The sequence below is a fragment of the Odocoileus virginianus genome, chromosome 24, assembly GCF_023699985.2.
Source record: "Odocoileus virginianus isolate 20LAN1187 ecotype Illinois chromosome 24, Ovbor_1.2, whole genome shotgun sequence".
NCBI classification, from domain to species: Eukaryota; Metazoa; Chordata; class Mammalia; order Artiodactyla; family Cervidae; genus Odocoileus; species Odocoileus virginianus.
This window is the reverse complement of record NC_069697.1, coordinates 25,160,193-25,178,840: the sequence shown is the minus strand read 5'-3', so window position 1 is coordinate 25,178,840 and position 18,648 is coordinate 25,160,193. Positions and strand designations below refer to the sequence as shown.

Below are 18,648 nucleotides of genomic sequence, written 5' to 3'. Positions count from 1 at the left end.
TGTCCTGATCACTGCACAGGGAGACATGGACCTCCCAGGCTCTGTCCACTGGGGACCCTGGAGAAGATACCTCCAGCACTAAGACTACTGACAAATAACCAGGAGGCCCTGGGGGAAATGTAGCAATCCTGTTTCAAGTAAACCACAAACTTAGTAACATCTACATGTTAGGAGAAAGGCAGAGTTTTAGGAGGAAACTCCAGGGGTTTGGTTCAGGAAAAAGTTCAGGGGCAAAAGCTCCATTCTGTGGGGTGAGACTGAGAAGGAAGCCATGGGCTCCGCAGACCTGGATTAGTTCCCTGGAGGAGGCAGTTTCAGAAACAGGCTCAAATGTATCAGTCTGGCATGTGCATGGCTAAGTTGCTTCAGTTGTGTCCGATTCTTTGAGACCCTATGGACTGTAGCCCACCAGGTTCCTCTGTCAGTGGGATTCTCTAGGCAAGCATACTGTGGGTTACCATGCCCTCCTCCAGGGGATCTTCCTGACCCAGGGATCAAACCCACATCTCTTATGTCTCCTGCATTGGCAAGCGGGTTCTTTACCACTAGCGTCACACCAGTCTGGGAGAAACGCCAAAGAAAGGACTCGCTGCTGGGAAATCAAATTAGGATCTGGGTTTCACTTTAGTGAACCTCTAAAAGTTATCGGTGGTTTCCTAGCTATCATTGCTCCTAATAACAGTAATAATAACAATAATAGCTGACACTTATTATGGGCCTGGCATTTTTATGTCTCGGCCACTACAATAACAGGAGGTGGTTATTATTATTTCCATTTTTGCAGAAGAGGAAGCAGGCATAGGGGACAAGGTTCTTGGTGTGGATGCAGCCCTGCAGGGTGGACCAGCAGCCCACTCCTCCCTTCACCCCTCGCCACTTTCCTTCTGCAGGATCATCATTGTCATCACTCCTTTCATCAGGCACCTCATGCTCTTTTTCTACAGACTTTCCCTTTATTGTTCCTTTTGATGATTTTCTCAATGTCGTGTCATTGACAGAGTGCTTTTACTCTCATTGGATGAGGGGCTGAGCTAGGAAGAGGCTGTACAACAAATGCTGAAGCAGTTTTCACTGGTCTGGAGCTAAGGGAGAAAGGTAAGTATGGTACAGTAAGTTTCTTGTGTGGCTGACTTTGTTTAAACTCAAGGACTGATCTTGTTCTGAGAGCCTGTCCCTCCTACTGTTAAATGGTCCGTTTCTTTTTTTAAACAATAAAGGCTGTCGATGGTCATTGATCCCATTTTGGCCCAATTAGAAGCTGGCAGCCTTAGCATCTTATTTGAAATCCTGCTGGATGATGGACTCTGGACCGTTCACACTCTCACCACTTACCTCTTTCAAGCAGGGGGCAATTAATCAAGTGCTCTTAGGGCCTCTGAGAAACTGCAAAGGATCCTCAAAGTGTGGTACCCAACCCCCACCACCTCTGACTGTGGAGGAAGGGGTGTCAGAGCTGGGCCTGGGCTGACCTGCCGGCTGAGGACGTGCAGAGAGAACACCCCAATCTTTCTGGCTCCAGAGGGTGCGGTGTCCCCACCAACCCTCCTTTGCAAACCTGCCTCAGCCTGCATGGGGCCCTGTGCCCTGACGCTCTATTCGCTGACTTGAAATGTGGGGACTGGGCGTGGGGGGTGGGTGGGGAGTCAAACAGGAATCTTCCCACCATCTACCCTGTCCCCTCCGTCCTTTGGGCAGTCAAAGCCATGATTCATCCACCTCTTATTTGCTTCAAGAATTTTCTATGACAACCTGGAGGCCCCTCTTTCCTGATTTGGCTGGATTCCAAGGCTTTCTGAGTTATTCAAACAAACAAAACAGTCAGGACCAAGTGAGAGGAGCTAGTTCCTAGAACATAAATTTATTTTCTATTTGTCCTAATGGAGATAATCCTTGGATCCTCTATGCTTCTCAGTTATCTGCTCCGTGGCCTATTCTTCATTTTTGGATGGCTTTTCCTTCCTCTTCCACTACCACTGGCAGTGCACAGTGATTGCATTCAGTCTAGAACGGTGGGACAGAAGTAGCTAAGGCAGAGAGATGCTCAGACTTGAGAATGTCCTGTCTCCTCAAGTGGTGTTGATAAGCCCTCAATTGATGAGATTTGGGTCAGTGGGGTTAGGTTACAGGACCCAAGGATCTCCAGCCCCTAGAGGCAGCAGGTGAGTAAGCTAGAGGAGAAACAGTCTTCACAGCTGGGCAAGATAACACATGCATGATAGGGAGCCAGTGTCCTGAATGGCAGGAGGGGCGCTGGTCAGAGAGGAAGCAGAACTTTTCCAGGGTCAAGTGGTGAGACATGAGGTCTCCCGAGTCTTCTCAGAAGATGCTCAGGAAAGCTAGAGATACCTTTGTCATGGTGGTGGCAGAGGTGGCAGCCATCTTCAGCTGGCTGGACTGGCCACCATACTGACGTCTAGGCAAACGACAGTGACCAGAAGCACCAATTTGCATGGCCAGGCCATCTCCTTCTTGTATCTCCAGATTCTTCTTGCTGATGTAGGATTTCATTTTGATGCTTGTACTCCCAGAGCCCAGCCAGCTTCTCAAGATAAACTGCCCACTCCAGTCTGCTTCAGTTCCATTCCCTCCAAAACCCCCTCCACCCCAATCCACTTAACCCAGCTCCACCACCTCTTCAGGGCTCCCCTGGTGGCTTAGATGGTAATTGAGAATTGGCTCAGATGGTAATCCAGCTGCAATGCGGGAGACCCAGATTCGATCCCCGGGTCAGAAAGATCCCCTGGAGAAGGACATGGCTACCCACTTCAGTATTCTTGCCTGGAGAATTCCATGGACAGAGGAGCCTGTCAGGCTACAGTCCATGGGGTTGCAGAGTTGGACAGGACTAAGCAACTAAACACTCACCACCTCTTTATCACCCCCACCTGCTCCTGATCCAGGGCCACCACCACCCCTGGCTGCCTCTAGCATGGGAGACCGGGATCAAGAGGAGCTTGATCAAGGTACTGCCTTAAAGACCCCCACCATTGAGGAGATGGGCTACTGTGACTGACCAGTGACTATGGAGCCACAGCCTCTGCAAGAAGCCAGCAGTATGTAAAACTGAGATGGCTTAACGGCAGTCAGGAGGTGAGAAGGGAACCCAGCCCAGTGCCAAGGACTCAGAGACATCAGGCTTCAGATGACAGAATATGATGAAAGTTCCAACAGAGAATGGGCAGGGAGCCCATGGGATGTCAGGGTAGGGTGGGAACAAACACACGGCAGCTGGGTGGGCAGAGGCAGGCCGTTCCCACACCGGGAGGCAGGGTGGCGATGTGGAAAGAGTGTGGGCTCTGGGAGACAGAGCTCATGGAATCCTGGCTCCAGCCTTGGATTTAGCATGTCTGTCTTAGGACAGACATGTCCTTAGGACAGACAACACCACCTGCCTCAGAGAGGTGCACAGCCTGGGGCTAGGGTGCCATAAACATCAGTTTCCAAATCCTTTCCTAGGACCCCTACCTGGTATTCTGGGCCTGAAGTATAGGAAAGGGGCTAAGGGCTGAGGCTCCACAGATGAAGAAAAGGAGCAGGGCATAGATCAGTGTCAGGAGGCTTCAGCCTCTTGGCAGCACCCCTAGGTGCCATGTGGAACCCCCTTTGCTCTCCTTGCCCTCCAGAGATGTCCCAAGGGCGCCAATGTCCACATCTATAGCCAGCCTGACCCACACAACCCCCGATAGTCCCCCAGCTGGGCCACTGATATGTCTGGCCTTCCTGCTGCGGGGCCTTCAGTGCTATATATCAAGGATCAGCTCCTATCAGGACCCACCATGACAGCTGGGCGTCAGAGTGTGCTGGGGGTTTGGGGACACTTAGTTCACCCACTTCTGCAAATAGTGTGCCAGGCACAGGAGTACACAGGTAAAGGTGATTCAGTCCCTGTCATTGGTCTGGGAGGAGGTGATGAGTCAGGTGGGTAGGGGAGCAGAAACAAGGTCTCAGAGAGCAAGGGGCACTTGCCAAGTATCAAAGGCCTTCACTATCTGCATCTGAGGAAAGGAATACTTGATGACTCCTCTCTCTCCTCTTCTCCCGGAGATACGGCCAACCATAGCATCTGTACCCTCAGGATCCACCCAAGCCCTGCCCGTGCCCCTCAACTCCACTCCAGGCTCCCTCTGACACAAGACATCCTGTGCAGTGGAGCTGTCCAGTAGTTTCTAGACTGTCTCTAAACCAGTCTCCAGCCTAAGAGCTGCCCCAACATCTCCATCACCCCCACCCCCTCCCCACCCCGCTCCAGTGATTAACCTCATATCAGTCCTGTTCCTGCCTGCAGCCTCAGAGACTGGCTGAGAGGTGTTAGGTGGACCCCTTAGTCATCCCCTTCCCACTCTGGGAGCCCATTTAAAGTGTCCTTTGCCCTGGACCTGGCCCTTTAGTCAGGGAACCCAGCTAGAGAGCACTGCAGGGCTCCTGGTCTTCCAGGACTGGGGCCGCCATCCCCAGGGCCATCATGTTCTTCTACTAGGATGATGCAACCAGGCCCAGGACCTGCTGATTGCCCATGGACAGAAACATGGACGTGTTTGAGGTCCAGGCCTGCTGGTTCCCTCCTGGAAGGCACCCTATGCCACGACTCCCTCCGCCTGCAGCCACAGCAGGCATTACTAATCGATCTGGGCATTCTTCCTTTCTGGATCTGTAAGACCACATCCTAGACCAGCGGTTCTCAGCTCCCTAGAATCCCTTCACTAACTTCAAAAGATACTGCTGAAACTTGGACCCCACCCCAGTAGCCTGACTTAATTGATTTGTAATAGAGGCTCAGGCAACAGTATTTGTTTTGAAATTCCCAGGTTATTTTTCAGCCAATGTCAAGAACCATTGCTCTTAGTAACCACAATCCAATGACCTTGTAGACCCACATAACACAGTGGCCACCCTAATTGCTAGTCATTGTCATTAGTTCTTCCCCAGAGCCCTCTCACATTCTCCAAACCAAGTCGTCAGTGCACATTCAGCCCAGCCATCCCACTCGCAGACCTGCCAAGCTGATAATTTAAGCCCTGACCAGGGGCTTCAGGGTGGGGCTCTCAACTGCCTCATGCAAGAAGTTTCTCTCGCTCTCCAGCACCTTGATCTGCTGTTCTAGAAAATGGACCCAGAACCCAGAATCATCCTGCCCCCCGGAAGACCCCCATGAGCCCTGGGGCAGAAAGAGATGAGGAAGTGGTCTTCAGTCCCTCCCCTCAACTTGGGTGATAAAACAGCAGCATCTAGAGAGGCAGTCTCCATCTCCACACTTAAGAATCTAGCATTTCTTCTAAACCTCTCAACCGGAAAGTTCTTTCTGCTGTCTCACCTCAGTCCTCACTGCTGCAAAGGGAGCAGAGTGACAGAGACAGCAGGTGTGTGTGACCCCTTTGCTGAGGAAATGGCAATGTCTCTACCCAGTTCTGGAAGCACACATACACACCAGCCTCACCTTGGCAACCAGGGAAGCAAAACTTGCTTCTGAGTCTTGATCTGCTTGCCCCTCCTCCACCCACACCTGCTGAAAGGTGGCGTTGACTTCCTGGTTGAAGGCAGCTTGGAAGTCCTGGCCAATAGTCACTTCCTGTGTGGTGGGGGCATTCAAGCCTGGCCTTGTGGCCTTGCTCTAGGCCCTAACCACTACTCTCAAGTTCTATCTGCCTACCTAGCCCATCCATTCTATTATCCAATCCCTCCTCCTCCCTCTTTGGAAGCCCTTGTGAACTCCAGGGACTTCCTGGCTGAGGTTTGCCAGCTCTCTATGGTCACTGTGGAATCCATCCATCTGCCTCCTTACAGCCCTTCCCGCCACAGGGCAGGAATGGCCTCCACCATAGTGGGAGCAGGACAGACAGGTGTCTGGGGAAGTGCCAACTGCACAGTCACTAAACCTCACAGTCTGCCCCATGCCCAACTCACTCCACCCCAGTCTGGGCTCAGGCTCTGAAAACTTGTTCCCTATATTAGATTTTCTAACAGAGGGGCCAGGGGGGTTGGGTCCCCACCAGCTCCACCCTTCTTGGGAGATCCCCCACCCTGCCCAGGGGCCAGGACTGTGACAGTGAGGCACAGGTTGAACAAATGCAGATAACTGCCTGCCAAGCTCCCACTGTCCGTCTAGGAAACAAGCAGTTCTCAGAAAGAGACCAGAGTCTCTGTCAAGAGCAGGACCATTTCTGCCAGTGGACACAGGCAACACTTGTGTTGAAAGCCGCAAGCCAGGCCACACACACACACCCTGTCTATGCTTTCCCTTTCTTTCCCCCACGCCCGCTCCCTCCCTCTTCCCAGCTCTGCTCCACACTTCATGAGCCTGCAGCCCAGCAGGTGCTCCCGGGCCCTCTGCCATGTGGACTCAGAGAACATCTTCTCTTTCTGCTCTACAGAGAAGATTAACCTGGAAATACGGGCTGCCCAGGTGATATGCCCTGGCGTAATGTGTGTGTCCATGTGCCTGTGTGGCGTCTGCTCACAGGAGCATCTGAACTGAGGTCTGTGCGCGCACCTTGACCACTCAGAGACCAAGCCATCAGATCGTGCTGTTTATTGAGGATGCAGTGGGAGGGTCTTTAAGGAGAAAGAAGAAATGAAGGGGCCTCCTCTTCCCTGCTTGTGGGTGCAGGATAGGATGAAGAAAGAGTCCCTGTGTTGTACTCGGTCCACTCAGAATGAGCCGTGAGCCAGCCAGGGTGGGGTGGGGATGGTCCCGCTTGGTCATCTGTCCTTCAGCCCTCCTTTTCCTGAACACAGAGCCAGCTCCGACCACAAGCAGGAGCTGGGACCATGGCCCCAGTGTGAGAAGAGGGCCTGGGTCTGAGACCCACGGAGCCAGACAGAGTAATCAGCAACTGAGTCAGAGGCTGTGCAGAGGCCGAAAGGCTGGGAGCCCATGGCATGGTTCAGGGACCACAGCCAAGGAGGCAAACCCCAGCATGTGCAAGGAGGAATTTCACCAAGCTTAGTTGTCCACACCTGTCCAGGTTCAGGAAGACACAGTCTGGGAGAAGTGAGGGGCCAAGGCCAGCACCGGAGGTACAAGAGCAGGTTGGGCGGGGTGGGGGTGGGGCTGACAGTGGGCTGGGGGAGCGCATGTGCGCAAGCCAGAGCCGGGAGGCAGGGATGGCGGGAGGGCAGCCGTCTCTACCGACTGGCTTTCTTGGAGGGGGCACTCAGGCTGGAGCCCTTCCCCAGGGCATCCTTGTAGTCGGTGGTGCTGCTCCGGCTCCGGCTCTCCCCGCCGCGGACACTGCACACTCCAGAGATGCAGCTGCCGCTGTTGGCCACATAGCCTCCGCTGACCGAGCTGGGCCGGAAGCCATAGCCGCCGCTGCCGCTGGTGCTGCTGATGATGGCTGCGGAGCGGGGAGAGCAGAGGGGAGAGCCGGGTCAGCACCCCGCAGGCACAACTAGGGCCCGGGCCAGAGGAGGCTGCCTTTCCCCAGGACAGGTGCGGCTCTTCTTGGAACAACGGTTTGGCTGGGGGACCCAGTCACAGTCAACTCCCTCCCCACTGGGGACAATATCGCAGAGGCAGCTCCCCCTACTCCCTACCCTTGGTTTGCCCAATTTAGACTCAATCCAGCTCATTGTTAACTCTCAGAGGTCCACCTCTTTGGTCCCTGTGTCATTCTGGACACCTCCTGCCTCTTCTGTTAGCCTTTTCTCTAAACTTCTCAGCCTCCAGCCTCTTCCTCCTACCTCCTGCCAGCTGTCCTCCAGGGGCATCTTTGGGAAGCTACGATTTAACTCTTAGCCCTGGTGAGAAATCTAGAGATCTAACAACTGTCAACTTGACCCCCGAGGTCCACCATTCACCAGTCCCCCAGCCCGGGTGTGATCATAACCTCACAACCTGGCTCTCCGGGCCTCTCACCCATACTCATTTTCTTGCACCATGTCCTTTGTTTCCCCATTCCCTTGATGAGAGCCTTCCTAGCTTCCATCCCCTGGGAACAGGGAGACTGTGATAAGTGGGAAGGAGCCCTGGGCTGGGAGACAGGAGGCCTGATTGCTTGGCCATACCCTGCTATCTGGCTGTGTGATCTCAGCCAAAGATTTTCCCTCTCTGGTCCTTAGATTGCTCATCTCCACATGTGGGGTATAACTAGGCCCTTTCAAGTCCACAGAGTGTGCAGTTTTAGGTCGAAGCATACAGGTACTTACAGATGCTGACAGGGGAGGGAAATTCTCCTGACATCCTGTTAACAAGGGGAGAAATAAGAGCAAGCAGTCATTCAACCTGTAATCTATTAATCTCAAAGCTAGGGCCCCCACCAGACTAATGTGGGTTTCTGAATTCAGTAGGCACCTATGGAAATTCCAAGGCTCCTCTGGCACAAACAGAGCCTGAGAAGCTATGGGGGACACCCTTGAATCTTTGGGGGTAACCAGGCAGCCATCCAAGTTAAACCTAATGAGGTTTAACATCTGAGAGACAGCAAGACACCTCCCAAAGGTCAGACCCAGGCATTGATCCTTTCCTTCTTCCAAGAGCACTGGGGATGCTGGAGTGGCCACCCATCTCTCACAAGCTCATCTTGGACCTGGGCAGTTAAGGACGATGGACCAAGTAATGGGTTTTTCTTTTTCTTTTTGGCGGGAATGGGAGTGTGCCCAGGTACACACGGGGAAATTATGAGGATTGAATGAGCCAATCCATGTAGCACAGTGCCTGGTATGAAGCAAGCACTCACCTTTTGGGTAGGTATTATCAATTCTGTTATTTTCCCTAGCATCACCACCTCTTCACTCCCCAAGAACTCATCTTTTCCGGGTTAGAATGTATTGGGCTTTCTCCTTGGGTCCTTCCCCAACCCCTGCCTTCCTGCCAGAGTAGCCCGCGTTACCTGCACTCCTCACTCTCCAGCAGCTTGCGGTAGGTGGCAATCTCCATATCCAGGGCCAGCTTCAGGCTCATGAGTTCCTGGTACTCGCGCATCATCCTGGCCAGCTCCTCCTTGGACTGGTGCAGGGCAGCCTCCAGCTCATCCAGCTTGGCCCTGGCATCCTTCAGAGCATTGTCACCCCTCTGTTCGGCGTCAGCAATGGCAGTCTCCAAGTTGGAAGCCTAAACGGGGAATTGGAGAGTTGGAAACCAGAAGGGCTCCCTGGAATCATCCAATCCAAGTCCCACTCATTCTGAGTTTCTGAAGCAGACACACCCACCTCCACCTGTCAGACCTCCCTGTTCCTCTTCTAGTTGGAGCCCTTTCTGGCATTGGCAAGCCCTTCCTTAGCTTTAGCTTCACTGCCTTGTGTTTAGACATTGGTGGATGAAAAATAGTGCATTCTGCAGCCCTGATAGATTCAGAACAACTCAGTTCCTTGCGAAGTCATTTATTTGGCTAGCCTATGCTGAGAATACAAAGTGAGTGAGAGTAAAGCTCAGCCTTCTGATCTTGACTTTAAAGTCTGGGAGAAAAGACCACTGGAACACTGTATTGAAGGTACAATGTCAGTGGCTGCCCAGGTGTGTGGGGCCAGAAACAAGGGCATGGGGAAGGAGATGCTCTAGGACCAACTATTGTGCTTACCATACCCCCAGCACTTGAGCCACAATTGAGACACCCCAGGGATGCCTGCTCTAAGAATTTGATGTGGTGACCTCTTTGGCCCCTTTCCCTTCCTGGGCAGAGATTTGGGAGGCTGACACCCTCAGCCCATTAATCACCTCCCCCCAACCCACCAATTGTGCCCGTCTGCCCCAGGCAAAGGCAACCAGCCATCTCACCTGCTTCTTCACATTCTCAATCTCTGAGCGGATTCTTTGGATGAGCCGGGTGAGCTCTGAGATCTCGTTCTTGGTGTTTTTGAGGTCGTCCCCATGCCGGCCAGCTGCCAGCTGCAACTCCTGGAACTGGGGACCCAAAGAACAGAGCCACGGTTAGGGGTGATGAGTGTGTCGTGGGAGTGCATGGTGGCTGGGGTTGGTGATGTCATGGGGACAGGCCATGCTGGACACTTAACTGGATATTGTCTCTGCTCTGAGAATGATCTGGCCCAGCCCTCCTGTCTAAGGGGGTCACCCTCCCCAGCCTAGCCTCAGCCCAGCTCACCTTGGTCTGGTACAGTGCCTCAGCCTCAGCCTTGCTCTTCAGGGCGATGTCCTCATACTGGGCGCGGACTTCATCAATAATGCTGTCCAGGTTCAGGTCACGGTTGTTGTCCATGGACAGGATGACAGACATATCGCTGATGTGGGACTGGATCTGAGCGATCTCCTGCAGGGGAATCAGGGATGGTCTCAAGACATGACTGAGGGAGGTCAACAACCTCCCTCATAAGGTGAGCAAATCCAAGTGATGCCATTTAGAGGCTCCAAACCAAGACTGCTGCTCACGGCACATAGCAAGCTCCCTTCAGGCCCCAGACAGAGTCCTGCTGCCATGGAGGTAAGGCCAGGACTATTTCCCTCCCACCCAGAGAGTGGAGATGAGGAGCCTCTCGGGGCTGAAATGGAGATGAATAGATGAGAGCAGGGGCCTGGGTGTCCCTCCTGGTCTCGAGTAGAGTCTTACCCTAATGGTAGCCTTCAGAGGAGTGGAATGGAGAGATAGACTTACGGCTTCATAGAGACACTTGAAGAACTTGATCTCCTGGTCCATGGAGTCCACCTTGGCCTGCAACTCCACCTTATTGGCATAAGCCGCATCCACATCCTGAAAGATAGCCCAGCCATCCCCAGGTCACTGCCACTGCAGCCAAGAAGGCAACACACACTGCAGGCTCCTCCCTTGCCCAGGGAACTAGCCACCTGTCCTCTTTGGGAGGCTCATGAGAAAGGGGAGGAAGGAGCAGAGGGCCCAGCCCTGCCCCATCCTGTGAATGGGCTCCCTCGGCAGTAGGGATGGGGTGCCCCGCTAAGAAAAGGAGCCCCAGCCAGGCTGCTATCAGTCATCCTGTGACATTTGAGCCAGGCCTGCAGCTGCAGGGGACTTCTGTGTGTTCTCTGCTGTTCTTCACTGTGGAAGAATTCTGCTCCCATTAAGCACTCAAGAATGCCCCCATCCTCTCTGTCTTTTTATTCCCTTCTCTGGATAATTTTGCATCATGGTTTTCCCCTGCCTTCCCCTCACCATTTTGGAATAAGCTCACTTTCTTTGAAAGCAGAGCATACTGGCTTGCTCAGCTCCACCAGCTCCCAGGCCAACCCCAGACCCCAGACCTGCCTACCCCCTCACCTTCTTGAGCAGCACAAACTCGTTCTCCGCTGCTGTCCGCCTGTTGATTTCTTCCTCATACCTGTGGGAATGCCAGGGCTTTTTTCGTTACTATGTCTCACTGAGAACCCTCGCTTGCCCAGGGAAGATCCTGAGCTGGGGGCAGTGTGCTTGACAGGGCACAGATGCTGGAGGGCCTGCAGAGTCCAGGGCCTTTGGGGCCAGCCAGGCAAGAAGGCTTCCTGGAGGAGGGGATGTGATCACCAATTTCGGAAGAAGGAGATTGTTGGAGATTCTGCTTCAAAAATGAGAAAGGAGCATGTGGCATGAACATCCTGAAGGAAACCACCCATGTGTCCCAAGTGCCAGGTTGGAAGAGCAGGCAGCAAGTCCCAGAGCTTTCTTGGGGTGATTCTGCTTGGTATGACAAGGAACACTGGCCCCTGCCTCCAAAAACTTCAAGTTGGGGTAGCTGCCCACTCCTGCTCAAAAGGGACAGGGACAGTCATGTAGCTACAGGGAGTCCCCTCCCCACTCACCTCTTCTTGTAGTCCTCTACCACGTCCCGTACGCTCCTCAGCTCCGAGTCCAGCCTCACCCGGTCCCCGGACAGCGTCTCCAACTGCTTCCGCAGGTTGCTGATGTAGCCCTCGAGGATGGGCTCTAGGTTGTTCTTACAGTTGTTCAGGTCCAGCTGCTGCAGCAGCTCCCACTTGGTCTCCAGAACCTGGTTCTGCTGCTCCAGGAATCTCACCTGAAACCCAATGCCCAGAAATGTTGAGCCTCCATGGAAACCATCACACCTGTCACTCCTAGGATTCTGGGCAAAGTGATCCCCCTGCAATTTCTCCTCTACCCCTCACAACAGCTGTTAGAGGTGCGTGCATCCTTATTTTGTGGAAAGGAAACTGAGACGTTGACCTTTCCCAAGGTCCAGTGGTTTAATAAGTATCAGAGCCCAGAACTGGACCCAGATATATGTTCCAATAACCTGTGCATCTGATCACTGTGAACCCACTACGGCCAAACCAGTCCAGGGCAGGGATGAGCCTGAATTTACTGCAACAGAGTCAGGCTGAGTCCATCTTTGGGAAGGCTGACCACTCAAAAGACAGGAGTCTGCTCTTCATTTTCTGGTATTTCATGATCAAGAGGCTCAGTGGACCAAGAATTCCTGGGTGTTCTAAATTCCTACATCAGAGTCCAACTCCATCTTTCTCAAGGCCTCTTACTTCTCCCCTAGTCCTATTCCTCAGAACCATCTTCCCTAGAGCAAACATGGCTCATGGAGCAAGATGGACAGACAGAACTCCCTTGCTATTGTAGCCTCTCTGGATCAGGAAACTGACCAGAGCTGGTAGATCTGCAGCCATCACTCTTGTTTGGTTTGGGTTGATTTTTGGTTTTTTGTTTTTAATGACCTCTCTTAATCATATCAGCTACTTTAAACAAAGTTGTGTTCCTTAAAGTCAAAAACACAGGACATCAGAAAACTGTCTGGGCTTCAGTGCTGAGGTGGGATTGGTCACCAAACAGCTTGCCTCCAGCGGATCCTCCAGCATTTGATTTGGTTTAAGCAATCCTGACTTTTTCAAGTCTATCCAGAAGACTGAGTATTCACCACAGAGAAAACCCTACACCCAGGACACCATAATGCACATCTGGACTCCACATCTGGATGGCTGATAGGATGTACCCATCATCCCTGGCTTCCTGGGCTTATGGGATTGTACTCCTCTAGAGACTAAAATTATTTAGGAAACCTCCAGGTTTTTGAGCCCAGAGGCACCTCAGGCAGACCACCTTTTTCACAGAGGTGACTGTCTTCATGCTTGTCTTTCTTTCTGTGTCTCCAGACTTTTACTTCTTAATGAGGTTTGGCCAACTCAGCCCAAGGTCAGTCCACTCCCATCTCCCCAGACCCTTGATCTTCTAGATGTGAAAAGGCTTAGGGGGTAAGCAGCCACCAAGACAGTGCAGCCCCTGAAGTGAGCAGAGGCAGCAGGAACTGCTCCAAACTGGAGTCCAGAGCTGTGGGGAGGCAAGGTTTTGATGGCCATTGACTGTCACAACCCAGGCTTTGTCCTGGGCTGACCCATCCTTGGTGCCTGACTGTCATGTAGTCAGCCGAGTCCTCCAGTGCCCAGTACTGGGTCTGGAGTCAGAAGGCTGAGCCTCCAACTGCACCTTCCCTTGTCCGGAGATGACCTTGGGCACGGCATTGCCCCATGCCTTGGCTGACTTGCAAAATGGGAGCAATCATTTCTTATCTACAAAAAGGCAGGACCTATCTGGACTGGATGATCCCTTGAGGCTTCTTCCAGACCTTTGATTTTTCTCCTTCTCAACACTCCTCCTTCAGCTTTCAGATATAAAAGTGATAATAACAGTAACCACCATCTGGGGAGTACTTAGCATGCATCAGGCATCATGCCAAGATCTTCACATGCATTTTCTTTCACAAATCTGATAGTGACCCCAAGAAGTAGGTTATTATCTCCATGGTGGAGATGAAGAAACAGAGGCATAGACAGGGTGGATGGCTCTCCACCCATCCACACAGCTGGCTACTTGACTGGCTTAGCCATACAAAGTCACACAGCTGTCACTGATGGGGCCAAGGTGGAAACCAGGTCTGACTTCAGAGCACTGTGGAGACCTCATCCCCACCGTGCTCTTCTGCCTCTCAAGAGAGTCCTCACCCACCAAAACTAATGCCCATGTCCAAGCCGCCCATGAAGGACCATTTACTGATGCTCCCAGTCCTGTCAAGGACTAGAGGATGAGATCAGCTTGCAATGATAGGAGGAGGACAGCTTCCCTGGCCCTTCAGTGGCAGATTCCTTGTCATGGGCTCTCCCTGCATATAGCCTGCTTAGGCCCAGGCTTAGCAGTAGCACCAAGCCGGCTCTCAAGAGTAAGAAGAAAGTCTGTCTTCTCTTTGGAGCTCCTTTCAGTAACCCTGACAAGCCTCTGCCAGTAGAGATTGACCTACCTGTCTTTTCTCAGGGAAGACTACACAGGAAACCTTAATTCAGTCACCCTGGATTCAGTGCCTTCTTATTTCTAACCTCAATCTCTCTGGTTGCAACAAAAGCACATGTTCCAAGAAGAAAAGACAAGGGCTGTTCACAGGTCCCCAGGTCCTAGCAGACCCACCTTGTCAATGAAGGAGGCGAACTTGTTGTTCAGAGCCTTGATCTGCTCCCGCTCCTGGGCGCGTACTTTCTGGATCTCAGGGTCCAGCTCCACGTTGAGGGGGGCCAGGAGGCTCTCGTTGACAGTGACCTGGTGGATGCCTCCAGGTGGGCACACAGTCGGGCACATGGGCCCCAGGGCCACGCTGCCAAACATGCTGCCGGCGAAACCACTGGCCCGGCCTCGACCAAATCCATAACCTCCACTCTTCCCACTGCCGCTGGCCACGTTGAAGGAGATGCTCCGGACGCCACCCAGGTTGTAGAGGCTCCGACTTCCGAATCCCCCGCTGAGCCCTTTGCCGCCTGCCCGGTAGGAGGACGTGCTGCCTCCGGAGAGCACAGCTGAGCAGCCGCTGAAGCCTCCCTTGGCAGCAGCTCCCGACTTGCAGGTGAATTGGCGGCTCATGCTTCTGGTGGAGATGGGGCTTGGATGCTGGAGGAACGAAGGCAAATTCCCACACGGCTCTGCAGGTTGCAGTGAGGACTGGCAGGTGCCCTCCTTTATATGCGCTTGGCACTGGGGCTCGTGGCTGGCCAGTCAAGAGCTAATTCATGGGTTTGGCTTGCCTGGGAGCAAGAAGTCATTTTCTCTGTGCTGAGCTAGAGATCAAGCCTCCCCACCTCTGAAACAACATGAAACCATCAAATTGCTGGGCTTGCAAGCCTTGCTCATGTAATTTGGGTCTTATCTAATTAACCTGCTGTTATAGGGTAATTTGCCCCAGGCCCCAGCCTCACCAGGGGGGGGTGTCATTGGCTCTTCACTATCTCTATCCTGATGAATCTTCTCTTGGCTGTGGGCTTCCTCCTGGGGACCAGGGGGAGCAGATGGACTGCCCTGGACAGGGAAGGTTGCTGGGTAGAATATCTGGGAGCTCCAACCAGAGCTGCGTCCTCTTCTTTCATGGAAAGGGGCCATTCATTGAGCTGTTCACCCTTTCCCCAGGCCCCCTGAGACACACCCCACCCCATGGCCTCATCTCCTAACCCACAGAGGACAGTAACTCTCTCTGTGGAGTATCAGGGGTGGAGTGACCCTCTCCCTGGCAAGGGACATGAACAGCCCAGACCAGAGTCAACCCTGGACACAGCAGGTCCTTGAGCTTCTGTAAGTTCTCCAAGAAATGGGATTGCCACACTTCACCTCTCTCAAACTCTCAAAATAAGACAGGTTAGAGGCTGTGCAAAGGATGTCTAGGGCGTCCGAGGGGGCTCAGTGGTAAAGAATCCACCTGCCAATGCAGGAGCAGCAGGACACACGAGTTCAATCCTTGGGTCCAGAAGGTCCCTGGAGGAGGAAATGGCAACATGCTCCAGTATTCTTGTCAGAAAAATCCCATGGACAGAGGAGCCTGTCCGGCTACAGTCCATGGAGTCGCAAAGAGTCAGGCATGACTGACTGAGCATGCCTGCTCACAGGGATGTCTAGCACTTCAAGCACCTGGGCAGAATGAAAAAGATGAGGAGGATGGTGTCAGGCAGGTGGGAGAGAAATTCCCAGAATCCACTGGGAAGGGATATGGACACAGTGGACAGAGGCTCATCCAGGGCCTGGAGATTTCAGGGGAAGCCTCCTAAACATCCGTTTTGTCATGTATGTCTCTCCTCCAATGTGCATTTGCTAGTAAGATGTGGAGCAACTTGGTCAGGAACCATCTGTTTAAAATTTAAATGAAGTTACTGTCAAGATGAGACTGGACTTCCATCACATCCCTCAACACCCAGGCAAGCCAAGGGTGAAGGTCTGGCCCAGAGCGTGGCCCAGGGAGCACTGTGCATCTTGTTTCAGACACTGCTGTGGTCCCTGCCCCAGACTCTGCCTGTTGTCCCCTTCCTCCTGGGTCCCTGCCTCCCACAGTGGACCCCAGTGCTCCCCCGTGATTGCCGCTGAGACTGCAGCCCCAGCTCTGCCCATGGCCAGCTCTGCCTCTGGAGATTGCCATTTCCCCAAAGATCCTGCTGGGGCCCCATGGGTGGGCCGTGACTCTCGGCTGGGTGTGGACACAGGAGAGAAGAGAATCTGGGGCCAGGCTGGTCTGCGGCTCTCTGTCACTTTGTTTAGGTGGTTGATGTGAAATTCCTCACCCCACCTGCCCTTCTCTCTTCCCATCTCCTGTCTCCATCCTGCCTTATCCCTCCTCTCCATTTTCCATCCTTCTTTCTTAGCTCCCTCTTGCTCTTCTGCTCCCTCCTCTCACCCTCTTCCTGGAGGTCCTCCTGGGCCAGCATAGCCTATGTCTGACTCTTCAATCTCCCTCAGACCCTTGGCATGTTCTTGGCATGTGCCAGAAGGACAGGGACTCTGTGGGCAGCTCCCATGAGCTTCCTCTGAAGCCTGCATCACATGTCATTGCATCTTCCTTCATAAGGAGGGTAGAAGTTTCCCAGACACCCCCTAGTAGGCACCTCTGTCCCTCCTCTTCTCCCTCAATAAATCTCCACTGTGTACTATGTGTCAGGCAGTGTGCCCAGGAGTTTGTGGTACAGCACGTAAGGCCTTTTTCAGCTCTTGGAACCCAGTCCTCACACGAGAGTGGTCCTCTCGATGGTTTCGCTGGCTGTGTTTCTGATAGGCATGGCGGCTCCCTAGCGCAGCCTTCAGGGTCCCTGCAGCTGCCCCCTCACCTCCACCCCATCCAGCAACCTCCTTCCTGGCTGCTCCTTTGCTCTGCCAAGGACACCCACAGGGGTCATCTTCAAATACCTCCAAAATTTTACCAAACTGTTCTTACCTAGCCTGAAACACCCTCTCTCCCCATCTCTTCTGGTCCAAATCCTTCCAGTCTTTCAAAATCCTGCTTAAACTCCTGAATTTAGCCTCATATCCAGGACTCCTCTGTCCATTGACTGCTGTGTGGAGGCTGCCATGTTCCCTAGGGCCAGGGGCCTGGGAGAGGGTTCCACGGTCCCCAGTCGACTCCTCCCTCTGTATCTTCCCTCAGGGCACAGGACTAGCCTCTGGACATCCTTCCCAGGTGCGAAAGGACTGACAGTGGTTGGAACAGCCACCAAACTGCTGAGCTGGAGCATCTTCAGGGAGCCTCTGTGCTTGCATCTGCCTCAAATGGCACCAGGTAAAAGCTCAGGCTCCAGGAGCTGGCTCCCAAGGTCTGAATCCCACGCTACCACCCAGCCCTGCTTCACCTCTGGAAGCCTCCGCTTCCCAGCTCTAAATGGGATCACAATTCTTGGAGGGACTTCCCTGGTAGGCCAGTGGTTAATATACCATGCTTCCATCACAGGGGGTATGGGTTCAATCTCCGGCTAAGGAGTTAAGATCCTGTATGCTGTATGGTGTGGCCAAAAAAACTAGAAAAATAAATAAATTCAAAAAGAAAAAAAAAACAGACAAAAAAAAAAAAGACTTCTCATGAGGTAGTTGTGATGATTGCATGTATTAATTCATATAAATCCTTGGTAACTGCCTGGTGTATCTCAATGCTCGATACATATAAATCAATGACCAAAAGTAGAATTTAGGAATCAACCTGTCCTCTCCTTTCCTCCTCTCTCCCCTTCCTTTCCTCAGCAAGAGGACGTCTGGATTAGCACATTCCCATACAGTGTCATCTGCTGTTGTGGGACCTGGAGTAGGAGGTATTCCCAAAGGTCCCAGGCTCTGGGAATCTCTCTGTTCAGACCACCTCTGATAATGGCAAATTCTCCATTAGAAATAATAGTAATAATAGCCACTGTCTATAATAAGTGTTGCCAACTATAAGACTTGACAGGAAGCATTTTTCAAAATTTTAAGTATATTGATGTGTGAGTGCTAAGTCACTTCTGTCGTGCCCAACTGTTTGTGACCCTAGGGACCATAGCCCTCCAGGCTCCTCTGTCCCTGGGATTCTCCAGGCAAGAATACTGAGCTGAGTAGTCATTCCTTTCTCCAGGGGAATCTTCCCAACCCAGGGATAGAATCTGTGTCTCCTGTGGGTCCTGCATTATGCGCGGATTCTTTACCACTGAACCACCAGGAGAAGCCCAACTATATTGATGCTGAGCACCTACCAAGTGTTGAGGGGGCAATAAAAGGCATTCTGCCCTCAGAGAACTTAGTTTCTGGATTCCTGGAAAAAGCATCTCATCAAGCTATTAACAAGTCATTAACACCTTAGTATAAATTAGTTAATTAGATACTGGCCATTAGGAATGAAACACCCAATGTTGTTGATGAGGATGATAGAAGAGGAAGGAGGAATATTCTGGGCCACTCACAGGAAGGGTGGGCCCAGGTGGGGCTCCTGGGGTGCTTACTGGTGTTTTTGCCAGAGGGATAAAGGGAGGAACTAAAGAAAATCAGCACA

At 52.6% G+C, this 18,648-nt stretch overlaps 1 protein-coding gene across 1 annotated transcript; it reads right to left on the bottom strand.

Annotated features, from left to right (window-relative positions):
- Positions 1 to 6,511: 6,511 nt before the first annotated feature.
- Positions 6,512 to 14,802, bottom strand: LOC110138202 (keratin, type II cytoskeletal 71). The gene is made up of 9 exons (XM_020895010.2): positions 14,301 to 14,802; positions 11,681 to 11,895; positions 11,163 to 11,223; positions 10,545 to 10,640; positions 10,038 to 10,202; positions 9,713 to 9,838; positions 8,829 to 9,049; positions 8,146 to 8,180; positions 6,512 to 7,334 (listed from the first exon to the last, which is right to left on the bottom strand). Exons 1-9 carry the CDS (start codon positions 14,745 to 14,747, stop codon positions 7,123 to 7,125), a joined length of 1,578 nt encoding a protein of 525 aa, XP_020750669.2. The 5' UTR covers positions 14,748 to 14,802; the 3' UTR covers positions 6,512 to 7,122.
- Positions 14,803 to 18,648: the final 3,846 nt, after the last annotated feature.

What these genes read in the sequence shown, in the direction of transcription:
- LOC110138202 (XM_020895010.2), bottom strand. Translation starts at nt 14,747, where the DNA reads ATGAGCCGCCAATTCACCTGCAAGTCGGGAGCTGCTGCCAAGGGAGGC. An exon ending in TTGAGAATGTGAAGAAGCAG is followed by an intron (nt 9,050 to 9,712) that starts GTGAGATGGCTG and finishes TTCCCCGTTTAG; the next exon opens with GCTTCCAACTTGGAGACTGC. An exon ending in TCCCTCCCCTGTCAGCATCT is followed by an intron (nt 7,335 to 8,145) that starts GTAAGTACCTGT and finishes CCCGCTCCGCAG; the next exon opens with CCATCATCAGCAGCACCAGC.